Source organism: Trematosphaeria pertusa (genome assembly GCF_010094035.1).
Source record: "Trematosphaeria pertusa strain CBS 122368 unplaced genomic scaffold BU26scaffold_13, whole genome shotgun sequence".
NCBI lineage: Eukaryota > Fungi > Ascomycota > Dothideomycetes > Pleosporales > Trematosphaeriaceae > Trematosphaeria > Trematosphaeria pertusa.
In genome coordinates this window covers 738,253-750,409 of record NW_022987224.1, presented here as the reverse complement: position 1 = coordinate 750,409, position 12,157 = coordinate 738,253, and the positions used below count along the sequence as shown (strand labels likewise).

The 12,157-nt window shown below is 42.1% G+C and overlaps 4 protein-coding genes across 4 annotated transcripts; 3 read left to right on the top strand and 1 right to left on the bottom strand.

Moving 5' to 3' along the window:
* Positions 1 to 4,806: 4,806 nt before the first annotated feature.
* On the top strand, positions 4,807 to 5,643 carry BU26DRAFT_553663 (uncharacterized protein; the record flags this gene model as incomplete). The annotated part of the gene is made up of 2 exons (XM_033832225.1): positions 4,807 to 4,819; positions 4,866 to 5,643. A coding segment is annotated over exon 2 (447 nt), but the record flags the coding sequence as incomplete, so codon positions are not given.
* Positions 5,644 to 5,915: 272 nt separating this feature from the next.
* BU26DRAFT_522263 (S-adenosyl-L-methionine-dependent methyltransferase) lies at positions 5,916 to 7,372 on the bottom strand. The gene is made up of 3 exons (XM_033829745.1): positions 7,230 to 7,372; positions 6,998 to 7,097; positions 5,916 to 6,779 (listed from the first exon to the last, which is right to left on the bottom strand). Exons 1-3 carry the CDS (start codon positions 7,330 to 7,332, stop codon positions 6,053 to 6,055), a joined length of 930 nt encoding a protein of 309 aa, XP_033680154.1. The 5' UTR covers positions 7,333 to 7,372; the 3' UTR covers positions 5,916 to 6,052.
* Positions 7,373 to 7,535: 163 nt separating this feature from the next.
* Positions 7,536 to 8,040, top strand: BU26DRAFT_77560 (uncharacterized protein). The gene is made up of 2 exons (XM_033836327.1): positions 7,536 to 7,755; positions 7,889 to 8,040. The coding sequence occupies exons 1-2, from the start codon at positions 7,620 to 7,622 to the stop codon at positions 7,945 to 7,947; spliced, it is 195 nt and encodes a 64-aa protein (XP_033680153.1). The 5' UTR covers positions 7,536 to 7,619; the 3' UTR covers positions 7,948 to 8,040.
* Positions 8,041 to 8,132: 92 nt separating this feature from the next.
* BU26DRAFT_533233 (uncharacterized protein) lies at positions 8,133 to 9,571 on the top strand (the record flags this gene model as incomplete). Its single annotated transcript, XM_033831141.1, has 2 exons — positions 8,133 to 8,623; positions 8,671 to 9,571. 2 exons carry the CDS (start codon positions 8,133 to 8,135, stop codon positions 9,569 to 9,571), a joined length of 1,392 nt encoding a protein of 463 aa, XP_033680152.1.
* Positions 9,572 to 12,157: the final 2,586 nt, after the last annotated feature.

Genomic DNA, 12,157 nt, shown 5'->3' with positions numbered 1-12,157 from the left:
GATAGCTATCTATATTAAAATTATCTTTAATACTACGCTATATAGGTTACTTATAATTCTAACTCTACCTAGTATAATACTATAGGCTTTATTAACGCTCTCTATAAGGTAAGAGACTTTTATATAGTATATCTAAATAAGCTAGAGCTGCTATTATAATTAGATACTTAGATTAAGACGTATAAAAAGAAGAAGACTCTAGAGAAGATAGTAGATAATTTAAAACCTATAAGAGTAGAAGATATAAGAGTAACGTAAAGGCGTTACTAAGTAATTTAAGACTTTACTAAGTTTATAGTATTATTTAAGAAGAAAGTCTATAATAAAGTTACCTTATAGATACGAAAATAAGCCTTCTAGTTTAAGTCTCTATAAGTTTCTTTCTTTCTAGAGAGAAGGTAGTAGCTATAAAAGCACTTTTAGTTTAAAACTAATACGAATATACTTACTATAAGCTAAAAGAGATAGTTAAGAGTATAATATAGAAGTTTTAGAAGAAGAGAGACCTAGAAGACGTATTTTAAAGCTTAGAGACAAGCTTTCTCTATAAGAGAGAGTAATATAATAGTCTAGTTTAGAGATTTACCTTAGTTATATAATCTTAGGTTATATAACCTTGTTACGTAACCTAGCCTAGCGTCTTAGCGCTTAGTATCTCTATATATAGAGCCTCTTAGAGCCTTTTCTCTACTTCTTATCTTTAGATAGCTAAATTTAACCTAATCTACTCTACTAGCACCTCTTATTCTTATAGCTTATAGAGATAGTACTACCTATAGCTAACTTATCTAGCTAGATATTTAGAGATGCTTATAGTAGTAGAGACTATAAAGCTAGCTCTTATAAGTACTATTTTCTAGTTATCTACTAAAGTTTATAATATATATAATTATTAAGTATAGAAAAAAGCTAAGAAATAAGTTCTATAGCTTTAAAAGAATAAGAAAACTAAGTATAAGAAAATATAAAAGGCTAAAAAAGCTACTATATTAGAGAAGAGAAAGCGTATAAAGATATTAGTAAAAGAAATTCGCTTTTAAGAGTAGAGCGTAAAGACTACTAAATATAAGAAGGTAAAATACACTCTATAAGTAGAGTAATAACTTAAAGAAGACTTTAAAAAGTCTAAAAGAAGTAAGAAGAAAGTCTTAAAGACTTCTCTATAAGTTACTTAAGAAGTTAAGATTAATTTCTAATTAACTATTAATATAGCTTTAATAGCGGCTAGGTTCTTATATATAAGAAAAATTAAGCTTCTAGAGTACTATTTAAACTAGTTATTACTCTTAATAAAGTATTTAAGCTTCTATAACTACTATACTAAAAAATCTAGTAATTTTATAATATATATAAGACTCTATAGCTTTAAAAGTTATAGGTAGTAGTATCTAAAAATCGTGTATTATATAGACCTAAGTATTATATAAGATAGCTTAGTATCTAAGCTATCTTTATTAGTAATTCTTAGTATAAGAACGCGTATTAAGTAACTTCTATCTTTAGAGCTTAGTATCTACTCTTTTACTTCTAATAAAAAATTTTAACTACTTAACTATATACTAATACTAGTAAATATAGCGAATAAGAGCTATATATATACTAAGCTTACTCTAAATAATATTATCGTAAAGCTAGCTTTTAGTACTATTACTAATAGCCTTTTTATTACTTAATAGCTATTATATTATAGATTCTTTATAAATATTAGCTCTACTAAATAATTTAACGCTAAAGTTATAGCGTTTCTATCTTATAACTAAGATACTAGTCTAAGTAATACGCTAACTAAGCTAAATATAAAGACTAAATATAAATAGAAAAAGAATATATAGCTATCTATCTAGATAGACTTATATATTATTAACTTATAAAGTAAGTATATTAATTTATTAGCTTTATAAATAACTAGTTAAGAATAAACTAGTATAGTATAGAACGTCTAGTTTCTTCTATATTTATATAAGTAGAAAGTCTAGGTATAAGATATCTACGTCTATTTTATAGTCTATCTAGATACTACCTTTATCTATATCTAGTAGAGATAGATAAACGCTAGTATATACGTAAATAGTAAGAAAACTAAATAAGCTATCTATATTAATAGTATAATAGCTAGAATTATAATTAGAAATCTTATATATAACTTTATATACGCGTAAGTATTACTAACTCTAGTCTTTATACGTAACTAACTCTTATAGAGGCTAAATAATACTCTAGACACTATATATATACTTACGCCTACGCCTTCTATAAATAGATAAACTATTAGAAAGTAGGCTTTTTTAACTAAAATAGATATTAGTATCTAGAGTAAGATATACGCTACTATAAATATCTATAAGAAGACTATTACGCTTAAAATTATTAGCTATATAAGAAAAGATTAGAAAATTATAAACTAGTAAATTAAAAGACTATAGAATCTAAGTAAAATTATCTAAGCTAATAACTCTAGAAGAGTCTTCTTTCTCTAAAAGGCTCTATATACTAAAGAAAATAGCGCTATTAATATACTTTATTATCGAACCGTCTATATTATTAAACTACCTAAAAATGCTAAGCTCTTACTAAATACTACTATCTCTATTATAAAGCTCTCTATAAACGCTTAATTAACCTTAGACAAATTCTAAATATAGCTTACGCTCTAGACTATTTAATAGAATCTAGAGCTAAGCTTATAACGCGCTATAGCTCTCTATATTATACCTTAGAAGCGCGTTTATAATTAACGCGATAAAGTTACTCTATAATATAAAAAGATACCTAATTAAATAAAGCTTACTATAAATAAAGAGTAGGTAATAGTTAAGTATATACTTAATCTAGACATGCGAGAATTTACTCTCTAGCTTGCTACTATTTAAGATATAGCTAACAAGCTACTTACTAAGTAAGATAAGAAGGTAGTAGGCTAAATCTAGCTAAACCGCTTTATTACGTACTATTCTAAGCTTAAAATATAGCTTAATTATAAGTATAACTATTAGAGAGTAAAGTAAGAAGATTCTATAATTATTTAGACTTAGTTTAATCTAGTAGATAATATAAAGGCGAAGTATAGTATTACTAATAAAGATATATATAATTTTAATAAATCTAGCTTTATAATAGAAATAATATTATCTTAGATAGTAGTTACTAGCTCTAAGAGATAATTGCGACTAAAGAGTCTTTAACTAGATAATTATAAGTAGATTTTAGTAATTATAATAGTAAGAGTAGTAGGCAATATATAGGTTCTACTATTTCTTATTATTACAAGTAAGAACTACCTCTTAGCGTAGTATAAGAGTAGCTAGCTATCGCGCGACTAGGTTATAGCTATCTCTAAGAGCGGCTAGATAATAAATAAGGTTAGTATTACGTAGTTAAAGTACTTTAACGCGTATACTAAGAATCGCGTTATAGGCGTATATTATCTACTAATTTTAGATAGCTATAAAAGCTACAGCTTAGTTAAATTCTAGTAGTACTGCAAGGAGAACAAAATCGTAGCTCTCTATATGCTAGCACATTTATTACACCTCCTGCAGCTACTTAACGTTAGCTGCTTCTCGCCATTAAAGGTAGCATATAGCCGCTAAGTTAAGATCCTAATGCGCAGCTATATCAACCACGTCACGAAAACCAAGTTCCTGCCCGCGTTTTACGCGGCTTTTCACGCGTTAATTACAGACGACAATATTAGGGCAGAATTTAGAGGCGCTGGCTTGGTCCCATTCGATCTGGATTTAGTGGTATCGAAGCTCGAAGTTCGATTGCGCACGCTAACACCCCCTACCAACAATGCCACCACCTAGGAGTGCAAAACACCTAGTAATCTTGTTGAAGCAAGGTCCCAATCGACCCTAATTCGATCAAAGATTACACAGCACCTTAATTCGTCGCCAACTCATATTGTTGAGTCGCTTAATCGGCTTGAGAAAGGCAATGAGTTGATAGCGCATCGGCTGGTGCTTGTGGAGTCTGAAGTCGCCCAGCTTCGAGCGGCTAACGTACAGAAAAAGGAGCGTAATTCGCGCAAAAGAAAGCGGATTCAGGAAGGGAATACCCTTACGATTAAAGCTGGCTTGCAGCTGGTCGCTCAAAGGGAGGTTGTGGATCAGAATAAGGGCAAGAAGCGGCGCGAAGGGGTGGTGGCACGCGACGGCCAGCCAGCTCAGCGACGCTGTGGACGCTGCGGTGAGCCAGGGCACAACGCGCGAACGTGCCAGGTAGTTGAAGACGATACAGATGAGTCGGATAGCTTATCCAGATTTATCTCAAGCAGCTCGGAGTCAGAGCAATCTGACTGAGATGGCGGCTTTTTGGTGGGGGCTTGGCATTTTTGGGCGGTTCGATGATATGGGCGGTTCGATGATAAAGTACGTTACCCCTTTTTAGGAAGTCTTTCTTGTCCTGAGTCCACTTTGCTAGCTCAATCTGTCGACCGTTATACACGATTCCCCTGGTGTGACTAACGCCAACCTTGCCCTCTTCTGCGGTGCGCTCCAAGGAATACAATACGTCCATTCAATTGCTTGGGTCCATCGAGACATCAAACCCGACAATATCGGAGTAAGAGGCGCGCAAGACATAGGGGTGCTTTTGCGACCCCGCCGATGGCCGCTCAAGCTGGACCTCCATAGCATCTACAGAATAAGCTTGCTGCTCCTGCGATCGAGCCATGTGAAGCTCTAGGTGGCCTGCTGCGCGGTAGCAACGTGCGCCTATAAATCCCGACCGCAGCCTACCTTTTCTCTCCTCTTCACGACGCCGGCGTCCCGCCCGAGGGACCAAAAACAGCGGCTATAGTACTAGATGCCGTGGGTGCGTACGTCGGGTTCGAAAACATGCAGACCGAGCGCGATGAGTTTTAGGAGGAGCTGGATCTAGAGCGGAACAAAAAAATTGCCGCTCGGTTGATGATGATGGGCGGACGGAGGACGAAACTCGGAAGGCCGTGCTTAAGAAAGCGCAGGAGGGTCATGAAGAACTTATAAGGAGCCTGGATAATGCCTATGCCAAAGAGGCGACTGCCCAGGAACCTGTCATAAGTGATGATCGGCCTCATCTGGACCAGCCAACCCTACCAGAGATAGGCGATGCACTTCTGGTAGCCCGACGACCCAATGACGGTGAAGCTGCATCGCACCATTGCTGTGCCGGAGCTTGGTCAAGCTCCGCGAGTCACAGAATGTCGTGAGTGGGATGCTAAGGGGAAAGCGCTGGGCGGTCGCGCAAAGAATAGATGAGCTGGAGCAGGTCAGCGCAGACGGAGAGGGCACGGCTGAGGAGAAAGAAGGGTTAAACCGAGAGGTTGGCTGCTGGCGGGCGGCGGAGCTTGGCCGCGCGAGCCAACTATCGTCATTCCAAGGTTGTTTGTTCGTGGTCTTCAACACCACCACGACCTCGTTGCGCCCAACGCGGATGAGCTTCTGGATACCGCAGATGCGTCGACGCGACAGTTCGGAGAGGAGGATCATGCCGTCAATATTATCTGCAATCATTAGCTTCTCTCGCCTCGACTTCCCGGAAAACCCATCATATTCCAAAAGCTTCACGTACGCTCCCATCTCTGCGATCTGCTTCACGTTCACCATCACGAAGCTCTCCACCTGGATATTTCTCCTCATGAAAGCGGCGATTTGTGAGAGATATGGTGGGCGTCTGTTTCTGCGTGGCAAGTTCTGTGGGTAGGGACAGTGGCGCGAAGGTCAATCTTGAGTGTGAGATCGGCCCGCCTAGCCTCGGCATCACGTTGCGCTAGTCCCCTTGCGGTGGCAGAGCTTTCCCGCGTTCCGGCTTCGCGACCCTTAGGGCGCTTGTCGGGGTGCCGGCGCACCTCTACTCTCAATCCGTTCAGGGAGTCTATGATGACCATATCACGCCCGGTCACACAAACGTCTCACAAACGTCTCACAAACGTCTAGGAAAATTACATATCGCTGGCTCGCCGCTCATCGCGTGTCCCGCTATCTTATCCAAATGGCGTGCGCCGATGCCGTATCCATAGCGTACACGTTCATTCCTGGTATACTCCCTTAACCAGCAAGGTGTCTCCGCATTAGGGCTTTACAGCCCTGACAGAAATGTACCTCCCATCGCCCCAGTTCAGCCAAGTCTCCACGCCCGCCATGACATTGGTGAATTTATGCTGGATGCCTAGCAGCTTGAAAATCTGATACGGGGCATACCCGACGACGCCGAAAAGCCTCCAGAGCGGAAGCACCTCATCGGTCAGATCCTCCAGCGAGTAATCCTGGAATCCCGCATTGGCGACTAACTGCTCGTATCCTCCCTCCTCGAGCGTGTTCTGGCAGTGCGATAGGCGCAACACATCCCGGAGGACCTTGGAATTACGGCTGAAGTCCGCTTCATGGAGAACGATGACGCCGCTAGGCTTCAATAGGCGGTGGAAGTTTCGTAGAACCTTGGCTGGATCATCCGCATGGACGAAGGTCTCCATGGTATAGATGCCGTCGAACGAGGCATCCTGGAACATCGTCAAGTTGTGGTAGTCGGCGTAGTCGACAGCGATCTTGTTGTCGAGGCCATTCTTCTTGACATTCTTGCGCGCGTCGTCAAGGTGGTGTGGGGTGATGTCGATTGCTTGGACGTTGAAGCCTTTGCGTGCCATGTACATGGCGACATAGCCGGAGCCTGCGCCCGCATCCATAACTTTCGACCCAGGCTTGAGATCTAAGCGCGTGTAAAGCTTCTCTTCCATTGCTCTTTGCGCTTTCGAGACTGGGAATGGCGAGAGCTGGCCCTTTTCGTAGAGACCGCAATGTCTGTAATCGTTAGGGGGTTCTGTCCAGAGAGAATGTGAGGATGACTGAATCAGGCGGGGGGTGTAGATGCATGGGCCACTCCATAATAGAACACAGCACCTGCGTTCTAGTGTGCTAAGGAAGTTGCAGTGACCCGCAGCTCTTGGGCATGAAATAGCCCACCAAGGTGTCCTTTAGGCCCATCATCCGATTGCCAAATGTATCATGCATGATCGTACCTGGTGTTCCCCAAGAGTAACCAGTATCCCACGCGTGATTCGAGTGAGCTGTAATAATCCTGCACGGACGGTGCCTGGTCGCCATTGTTCGCAAGAAACGCTGCCACGTGGGTTAGCGTCCTAGTATGTGAGGAGAGAAGAAGGAAAATGATAGAATAGTGACAAGCAGCCGGTCCTTCCAGCTCTTGTGGGTGGATGTTGTTTGTTCAGAAGAAGTTTGCCAAACACGCACCGATTAGCGCCGAAACCAATAAAACGAGGGTTCCGGCGACGTATCGCAGTCTCAGCCTGCGCTTTTGCACAGGCCGTGCAGCAGAAGGTCCTGAGTTGGCCATCGGTGAGAGCGCAAAAGGCGAGATGCAAGATGTAGAAACGTTGAACGCTGAAGCCTGGCTAGGTATTTCAGCGGTGAAAAGCGCGACCTCCGCACGGGCCAACCCAAGCCGACGATAGGCGCCGAAGATGCCGTAGGAACACCGGTCGGCGTTTGAACACCACTGAGCAAACCGTTTTCACGACACTCTCGCCACTAGTTATTTGTATGTAGTACGGCACTCTTCAGCGCCTAACTCTGCGTTAGCCGTAGAAGCAGAGGTGGCGCACGGCTTCCGCGTCGCCCAGCATGCACCTGCCTCCGCGAACTCCGATCCCAATACCATACTGGCCATCGCCCTTCATCGAAACCCTTGCGTTGCACATCAATCTCATCCACCGTCACATGGACTTGCTGTGCCGCCTGAAACGGCCGAAAATGTTAGGTACGGTCCCACCAGTGATTGGTGATAAAGCTGAAGTGGGGAGAAAGAAGCAATGATTAGGTAAGTAGGTGAGAAGCCACTATGTATGCCACGTCTGCTAACAAATGCTCAGCTGACTGCCTTCCGCCAACAGTTGGGCTATCCTCAGGTGCCTACCCAGCGAAGGCCCCGCTGTGCCTCGCTGCCTCTTAGCAGGAAGGCAAACGCTGCGTATAAAAGGGCAGCCCTCTTACCTATCTAGATAGCCCCCACCTTAAAAGCTTCTATTCATTTGAGTTTCCGCACTATACGATCCAAAGGGTCTGCCCTGTGAATCCTGAGACCACCCGTTCCAGACAGCATCCAAGTCTCCCGGCTGGCCCCCGGCGAAGTGTTCGATGAATCACTCGATCGCCAATACCACCGGTAATTGGGAAGGAACTCGAGGCTGGGTACGACAGCCTAATAACCGCGGCTCCCTGGACATCATCATATCGTGTTCTATCACTATCTTCCTCTGCGCCTGGACCTCCATCTGCGTCAATGTCCCATCCCCGGAACATGGAGTGTGGGAGATATTCAGGGATCGATGGCACATGCTCTGCTTAGGTGGACTGGGCCCGGAGTTTGTTGTCCTGATCTCTATCGGACAGTTTTGCATGGCAAGGGCATCTGTCCAAGCCTTTGCTAAGACGAAGCATCAAAGCTGGACTATGAAGCACGCCTTCTTTGCTGACATGGGAGGCATCCATTTGCAGTTCCCGAACACGAAATCGTTTCCGGTAAACGGCAAACAGCTTCACTTCCTCGTCACGAACGGATACATTGTATACCCTAGGATCAGCGCTGAAGACATCGATGATAAGAACAAAGCTAATGGACTTGCTAGGTAGTTCAGCTTAAGCACTTTTCTGTACCTTAGCTAACGATTGACAGGACGATATGCACCATCCAAATCCTCTGGTTTACCCTAAGCACCCTCTCTCGTCCCATCGCACACTATGCGATCACGACGCTCGAACTTACTACGCTGGCGTATATACTCTGCACTCTCGCTACACTGTTCTTTTGGCGATGCAAGCCGATGGATGTTCGCACTCCGATCACGCTGGAGTGCTCTACCCCGCTGGAACGAATATGCGACCGCAGAGGTCGTACGGCTGCGGAACCATACTACTACACGCCGCTGGACTTCATCAGTCGCGAAGAATGGATAGCGACCCGACTCTGGACGTATTATGTCAACCTCCTCCGCCAAATGCACCTCATCCACACATACAAACGTTCCCTTCCCATCCGGCACTTCTCCTCATTCTACATCCCTCTTCCAACACGACCCTTACTATTTACGATGCTAGCAATTGCTTTTGCATACACTGGTATCTTTATCGCGGGCTGGAACTTGCACTATCCCACCGAGAGTGAGCTAATCCTATGGCGGACGTGCACCTTGGGGACCATGATTATTACCGTCATCGGTAGCCTCTTCGAAGTAACCATGATGTTCGTTCAGTATCGCCGCCGGCACACCATTTCCGCCCTTATCCACAACCCGGATATCGAGATCATGCCCCTGGACCCAGTTGGCCGCCCCAGCCATCCATCCGGCAAGCCGACGAAACTGCAGGTGACACTGCAGAATATCCGCAACAACACCCCTGAAAAAGATCCGCATTTCGACATTCCAATTAGGTCTTTGATTGTTACGACTCCCATATGTGCTTTGTATGTTATTTTTAGAGGTTTTATATTGTTGGAAGATGTCATCTCTTTTAGGGAGCTTCCAGCGAGCACCTTCGTGACAATTAACTGGTCAACGCACGTACCGCATTTTTGAAGTAAGGAATCCCTCCGTCTCGCGATTCCACCACAGCATGACTTCACGGTTTCTATTTCCCTTAGTTTTAGCGTTTGATATTACTTGTTTCCTGGTATGCGTGGTTCTTCTTACGCAAAACAGCTCTTGTGTACCTAATTTAGATCGAGTATGGAGGACAAACATCAGAACTGAATTCCGCCACCTATTCTCCCGTTAGCAGCACATATCCCCATACTTAAATATCGGCGTAAAGGGCAGAGTCAGTGTCTGCATTACTTGAGAGCACAGCATGCATAAGCTTACACGTTTATCCAACACCATTACCTGAAAGCATCCTATTCAAATCTGGTTCAGAAATTAGAGCAGATAAGGGGACTGTAAGATACTAACTTGCCTTGGAGTGAAGCGACACATGCATGCACTAAAGGTACCCGCTAGTTTCTAACCACAGGGTGAAGTGGTGCCGAGTCGTTTGTTGCGCGCAATTTTCCACCAGAATTGGAATTCAGACTGCCTCATTTGGTAAACGAGCAGTTGCCAATAGCTATCGCGCAGACTGATTGGGGATTCGCAAGATGTGCGCTCTAGTTAACTCAGCAACAGCGCCACATATCTATAGCTTACCTGTAGCTGGTACTAGGCTAAAGGCGAACCCTCAACACTAAGCCATAAAAAGCCCCCGCTCCCACGCCTTGGCCGGGCCTGAATTAGTTCCCCTGGGTCCTGTTCCGATTCCCGCTGTGGAGCCTTTTTGTCCTCCGGATAGTACCCTAGCCCAGATCTGCCCACCTCTATGGCGACCGTGCTGGACCGAGCTACGCTAACACCGCAAGTCAACACCCACGGCCCGATCCCTCTTCATGCATACTAACAAAACTGCTGCAGCTCCGCAAGGTCCTGGCCGGTACGGGTCGGCCGCCCTCCCTGTCTGTGGTGGCAATCGCCACTGTCAAATCGCACGGATTACCGTTAGATATCACTCATAATCATGCATATACACATCACGCCCTTCCACTTTCGCAGTAGCTTGATATTCTACATTTAAAGCAGCATTAATGTCTTATCTCCACATTCTCCATCTGCCACTCATTTAAATGTTCCAAGCGACGACACTGTGTCCGGATGATGGCCTCCAAGGATCCGTTCGCGCGCAACTCAAAGCATGCTTCCATCAATGAGGTGGCCTCCTTGTCGCGGCTTTGCGACGAGCGTGAACGCAAGATTACCCATAGCCATCAAAATGCCTGGATGCTCCTTCACAAGCACCCTCTTGAACGTCTCCATCGCTTCCACTGCTCTAAAATACGATTTACACCGTTGGATTATAAATACACATTCAAACGGAAATCTTCGTGTCGTCCCAACTCCTTCGTTTTATGCGAACATCTTCCCACGAATGTGGTTGCCACCTTACTGGCGGGCGCTAAGACGCACAGCCTCCAGCCACAACTGGAGGCAATCGCGAACAGACCAGACCCAGGACCCGAACTGGACCTAACATGGTAACTAAAATAAGAGTCTATATAGCTTCTCTCTAGCTAATTAAGTATATACTTATAGAAAATCTACGTACTACTATTTCTTAGAGTACGTAGAATTATAGAGAGAGTCTAGTATATATCTCTCTCTATTTACGTACGTATATAGGCTATAACGTTCTTCTTAGTATTCTTATCTATCTCTTCTATATACTAGTCGCGATTAGCTTAAAGCTTATCTTATAATCTATCTCTCTAGTACTTAAAGGTAATAAGCTAGCTATTAGATAGTAATAGAGAGTCTAGAAACTTTATAGAAAACTTTATCTAGCTTTCTAAGTATTATTTAGTTACTAGTAGTATAGTAAGTATATACGTAGTTAAATAAGAACCTAGAATAGAATTATCTAGTAGTAATACGCTAGACTTATATATACGTAGTATCTAAGTTATAAAGTACGTTACGCGTTAAGTTAATAGAGTAGATAGTATTTAGCTTCTAGAGTAGAATTATAGTTATACTTATAGCTATTAAATCTTTATTAAAGTAGCGGCTTTTTTCTACTATAAATTCTAATACTCTCTATCTTCTTTAGTAAGTACGTTAGTAATAATCTAGTAATATATATAGGTCTATTATTTAAGTATCTAGTATATAAGTAATTAGCTAACTAATTTATTAATAATTTTACTTAGCTTTTCTAGAAAAAGCTCTTAGAGCTTCTTTCTAGAAGTAGAGAGTATATAAAAGCTATCTACTACTAATAACCTAGATATTACTAAGCTTTAGCATAGCTATACTAGCTTCTATTTAAAGTTATTATTCTAATTCTTATTAGTTATTATATTATATTATTAAATAGACAATTTATAATAATAATATTATTTTAAGTAACTAGCTAGTAGATTCTCTATCTAGAATTTAAGAATTATAGAAATAAAAAAGTACTATAGAACTAGAGTCTTACTTCTAGAGTTATTTTATAAGAGTTTACTTATAGTATTTAAGTAGTTTAACTTAGATATAGCTTTTTATTTAAGAAGTAGAAGTATATACTACTAGCGTAGTAGCTAATTATTAGCTCTACTAGTAGAGTAGAGAATTATTAATTTTTAAAATAGAGAG